Here is a 5,551-nt window from a genome sequence, read left to right as displayed (position 1 = left end):
CGCCCCCCCCGCCAGCACCCGCCAACGAACGTCTCGCCCCTCGCGCGGAACACCCCGGCACACAGCCATGGCCGTCGCGATGGCCGACTCGCAGCCGTACGGCGAAACCCAGAGAGAGATGCGCTGGGGAGAAACTCCACCCTGCAGGTTTGAGTTCGGGCTCGTTTCTTGTACGACCGTCCGGTCGCAGCATCCGTCGGGCGAGAAGCAGCTCCGGAGGGAGACGGGGCGGCAGGTCACGTGTCCCAGCTGCTGTCTTTAAAAGCTATGTTGACCAAGCGCAGCTCTAGCTCAAACGCGTCGGGTCGGTCCTGCGGGTTGGCAGCCAGCATTTCCTTGATCAGCTGTTTCATCCGAGCGTTCATGGATTTTTTCTTCACGGGGATGAGCAGTTCCATCTTAGGGTTTTCCAGAAGCGCCTCTCCGACGGGCACGATCGCCGTTCCCTGCTTGACGTAACTCCCCAGAAGTTCCTTCTTTGTTTCTGTGTCTATGAACGTGATTCTTTCCAACATGGCCCAGATTATAATCCCCAAGGCAAAGATGTCTGCTTTGGCAGTGTAATGTCCCTCCCAGACTTCAGGGGCCATATAGAAGTCAGTCCCGCAGGCGGTCGATAGAAAACACTTATTTACGTTGACGGGTTCCTCGGGGTTCTGTCCTGAGGCCGAGCACACCTTGCTCAGCCCAAAATCGGCTACTTTCAGGGTAGGCTCCGAGTCACTGGCATCCCCCCTGCTCCGAGAGATCAGAATGTTGTCGGGTTTGAGATCGCGATGGATGATCTGGTTTTTGTGCAGGAAGGCCAGCGCGCTGCTGAGCTGAAGCATGAAACTGGTGTTGGTCCTGCGGTTCGGCTTTCGGGACAACAGATACTCATTCATATCACCTCCATCGCAGAAATCCATCACAAACCAGAGGTAATAAGCACTTCGGGGGTCAAAGACTATTTCTCCTTTTAACGAGGTCTCTACAAGCTGCAACAAGGAAAAGAAATGTCGTAACTACCTGCTGACTACAGGCACAGAAAGGTCTGATGGAAGAATGCACCGAATTTGGATAATCCGGAGAGTGAGACATTGCAACTGGTGAAAACAGAGCTATGCAAAATTTATGGTGTTTAAAAAAAAACCACAACCACAACGTATTTGGCAGCCTCCTTGCTTTCACACGTGCGAAGCGTATCAAGCTCGCGCTCCTGCCCAGAAGCCAGAGCCAGACCCAGATAACAGGACTTTGAAAGACACCCAGATACTGCACTCCCATCTGTTTCAGCTGGACAGTGTCCCACCCCAACAAAGCCTGTCCCACCCATCCTCCTAAACCACTCCAGGGCATAAACAACATCTCGGAGTTACGTTTCGCCCTCTCCGCTGACGAAGTGGCGCCGCAGCAGGTTTGTAGAGCCCGTTCTCATAAAAGACATGAATGGGTTTCAGCAGGGGTTAACGCAGGGTGCCTTCACTCGGGAACGCTGACGTACAGCGCACCCGTCGCTGCGCGGATTCACCTCTCCCACCACCACGATCCACTAGCTATTGCTTAGGACGTAAGCGGCGAGTAGCTCGAGCAGACGGTTCTAAAAGCTGCTGCACACAAAGAGCAACATAAACCCAGCAATTTGTTTCACTAATCCTGTTCACGCCCTCAGCTCCTGCGAAGGTGGCTCTCGGCATCTCCAGGAGGTGGTAGTGCAATTATTTGTTAGTAGTAACCCAAACATAGCTCTGACGGGCTTTCAAAAATTAGGGTAGCTGTTAGTATGTACAGAAGCATTTTATATATTTTTTAAAAAGTGACCTTTTTCACCCAAGAGTAAAATTCCTAGCGATTTACACCTATGTTTACCTGAGAACACAACTGGTACAGACCAACCCAAAGCAGTAATCCCACCTTAGAACTGCAAAACCACCTATTCTGGGTTTGCAGCAGGAGCAGCGAGATTAAGGTATCGCAGGAGAGCAGGGAGGCTCCTTTGCCAAGTGAGCACCAACACACAGCTCTCCCCGCCACGCGGCTTTCCGGAAGCTGCGGCTGAGTTCGGAGCAGCAAGACAGCAAAAATCCCCCACCGCGTCCGTGAGAGCGGCCGAGCACTGCAGGACCAGCCTAGTTTAGGACTTTGGCTTCAGTCACTTAGTTCAGCTGACCCCAGTTAACTATCTGCCCCAAAGGCCTTCAGGGGGCACTAATACCCCCTCCCCAGTTGCCTCCGCACCCCCTGCACTCTGTGATGGAGTATCAGCTGGGATGGGGAGAGCAGAGGGCAAGCCAAGGGAGATCCTGATTTTCTCTATTTTGGCACATCCTATTACAAAGCAATTCCAGAATCTCCAGAGTCAGCCCAGCTCTGCCCTTTGCTCGTGTCTGCAGGACAACAGTGCTCGCACCTAACAGCCCCAGCGACGGGTGAGAGCTGCGTGTCGTGCTGTGAACAGGCACTGCCGTCACCCAACCAATGCAGGTGACGTGCGAGCTCTTCCCTGCCCACAAGTCTGAGCCAGTCTCTCACGGAGCCACTAACGACTGGGAAGGCACCGATTTCTCCCTGCTCACTGTTATTTTACCCTAAACCCTGCAGGAAAGCAGGTCAGTAGCAACCAAGCCAGAGTCCTCTTTCTCCGGCTGGCAGAGCACAACGGGATCTGGACGGCTGTGACGGGTTGTCAGAGGACTGTTTTGGAACAAAAGGCCCTACGTTAGACACGCGAGAATGACAACAGTAAAAACTGGAAGGATAAAAGCTGACGAGGGATAACACGATAAACACTCAGCAGGCTACTGGCTTGTTAAACCAGAGACGTTTCTGCCAGGGGATGGTTTATAGCTTCTTGACAAGGGAACGAATCGGATTGTCCTTCAAAGTCTTTCCAGAGCTGCTCATTCTTCAAAAGTTTTTTGAAATTCAAAAATATTTACCTTCAAACTTCAAAGGCTACACTTTCAGTAGCCGCACAGGGGGAGTGATATTTGTTCCCTTTACTCTCTTGGAAGAGGTAAACAGTTCTTTAGTCAAAAAGCCAAACCTGCTCGCCGCATGCTGATGCTATTTCTGAAAGGATTTTAAGCGTTGCCTTCCTAAATCCAGACGGTTACTTCCTCTTGGACATCGGAGAGGGAGAAAGTCTTCAGAGCTCTGTCCCAAGACAGAGCTTAACCCTGCAGCAGAGCTTCTACCCAGTGACACAACGGCCTGCACCTCCCTCCTGCTTTACCTGTGGTGTTTCCTCAAATCACCAAAGCAGCTTTGCATGAAAAAAAAAAAAATAATCCTGGGGTCCTGTAAGAGTGGGATGGCTTCAAATGACAAGAAACGGGTGCTTGTTCAGTAAACGGGTTCTTTTAAAGATATCAAATAATTGCTGGGTGTCAACAACATGAACAACACCCTCTCCTAACTCAGCACACCTCAAAAAACCCCAACAGAGATGATCGTAGGTACCCACCTCCTTCCCTCCCAGCTGCACAGCCAAATGCATTACTTCCACCCCGTTACCTCAGCTTCATGTACCTGTAAATACAGGGAGGAACTGGAGCCATGGGACATCTTCTGCACCATACCATCTTTCTGCAAGATGCACTCCTCCAGGTGAATGACGTTGGGATGCTGGCTCTTGATACTGCTAAGTGCCCAGAACTCACGCAGAGCTAGTTCCACGTTCTCTGGAGCATGGCACCGAATCTTTTTCACCGCGACCCGTGCAGAGGTCTTCCTGACGACTGCTTCGTACACCACACCATAACTGCCACGACCAACCTCCCGTATTAGATCGTACTTAGGCTGGCTACTCACCATCTTCAAGATCAAGGGTTCTGGGGAAGGGGGAAAAACCCACAGAACTAAAACTTAGGAAGGAGAACTGGGCTGCGTTTTCCCCCCGCATGGCTCGGCGCGGCTGCGAGGCCGAAGCAAAACCCTGCAGTTAACAGGGCAGCGCGTCCGAGCGCCAGGCTGAACGCAACGCCGCATTCGGGTGCCACAACACCCCAGGGGTTACGCTGTAAACCTGCACCTGTTGCCATGGACTAGTTAAAAGCGAAATCACATCATTTTTGGTGGGACGATTAAAGATTTAAAACACAGCCCAGTTTTCAAGGTGGCAACAATTCAAACCTAGACTTGCACTGTGCCGAGACAGGACTATGGCGTACGCTCCTGCTCCTTTCTCTCAGTGTCTTCCGTGAGTATCTGCGGGAACAATAGCACGGTGTCATGCTCCCCATCCACGCCCGGGACAGCGGAGAAGACGGGTGAGCTGAAGCCTGTGGCTGGGCAGTAACAGGTTTAATTAACGCTGCCTTTCGCAGGGGTGAGCATGTGAGTTTCTGTCACCATTTAATCATGAAAATCTTTTACTGGTGCAAAGACAAGGGGATGATTTGAATCGTTTGCTGTTTATTTTGGAACATTACTATGATTTTTCACCTCATCTCCCTTGAATGAGGAGCCTATGGTTACAAAAAGTTAAAAAGGGCAGATTGCAGAAGCTCGTACCCAGCATCTAACTTTCACTTTTACTCAACGGGGTAAGGACAAAAGTTAAGATGTTGCTCGCTAAGCAAAACAAGAGACACGCAAAAAAAAAAAAAAAAGGAGCCACCAAACATTGCTACAGATTTCTGACCCTCCCTGCGCAATTACAAACCAAAACACACCCAGCGCCACCTTCACGCAACCAAACCAAAACGGGGCGCTGACTATAGACAGGGAGAAAGAGCTGGGCTAGCCCCTTATCACCGGTCAAACAGAATGAAACAAAACAAAAAGCGACAGCTAGTATATCAGAGCTAAAGCAGTCGGTAAGGTTGCCAGTGATAAATGGAATTCTCTTGATGTCAGTAAACCAGGCAATAAGGATCACATGGAAACTGCCTGGTTTTAGGAAGATTTCAAGTATTTCCACTCTTTAGGGTAGTTTGTTTTTTAAAAAAAGAAAAAAAAAAAAGAGAGAGAGAAGAAAGGTATCATCAGTCTCACAGCACAGACATTTTAACCTGACAGTCAAGATCTGGGATGCACATGGAAGGAACATTTTGAACTGTGATGCGCCCAAGCAACGTGTTTACTCTGAGGTTCTGCTCTCAAGATGCACTGAGCCTGCACCTGCAGCATTCAGGAGGTGAAAACTACAGCCGGACCAGGCAACAACCTTTCCATGCAGGGGAGAACAGCGGGCTCTGTAACCTCACCAGCAGCCAAGTAACTCCCGAGGAGAAGCCTGCGTTACGCCAACGCTATCAATTGGGTTCAAAACGAGGAGATGTCCCCCCGCGCTGAGAGTCGTTGGCTGTGATGTTAGAGAGGAGCTGGCCTTCTGCCAGGCGTCGGGGTTGCTACCTGCTTTCCTTCACCCCCACAGCAGGCTCTGGGAAGGCCACCGAGGCCTATTGCCCAACCCCACCAGCTCGCCGGGGCGGCAGGGAAGGGCACAGGCCGGGGCGCTGCAGAGCGAACAGGCCCCTGCTCCCTCCTGCAGGCCTGGGAAGCGGCTCCCTCCCTGGCTGCCTCGTTAGCGGCAGTAATTACGGAATAACACAAACCACCCCCCACC

At 51.3% G+C, this 5,551-nt stretch overlaps 1 protein-coding gene across 1 annotated transcript; it reads right to left on the bottom strand.

The window, feature by feature from the left end:
• Positions 1-236: 236 nt before the first annotated feature.
• On the bottom strand, positions 237-3,827 carry PDIK1L (PDLIM1 interacting kinase 1 like). The gene is made up of 2 exons (XM_010151662.1): positions 3,511-3,827; positions 237-977 (listed from the first exon to the last, which is right to left on the bottom strand). Exons 1-2 carry the CDS (start codon positions 3,793-3,795, stop codon positions 237-239), a joined length of 1,026 nt encoding a protein of 341 aa, XP_010149964.1. The 5' UTR covers positions 3,796-3,827.
• Between the last annotated feature and the right edge of the window lie 1,724 nt (positions 3,828-5,551).

This window comes from Eurypyga helias, unplaced genomic scaffold, assembly GCF_000690775.1.
Source record: "Eurypyga helias isolate BGI_N326 unplaced genomic scaffold, ASM69077v1 scaffold48025, whole genome shotgun sequence".
NCBI lineage: Eukaryota > Metazoa > Chordata > Aves > Eurypygiformes > Eurypygidae > Eurypyga > Eurypyga helias.
The sequence above is the reverse complement of the archived record's forward strand: the minus strand, read 5'-3'. Positions and strand labels throughout refer to the sequence as shown.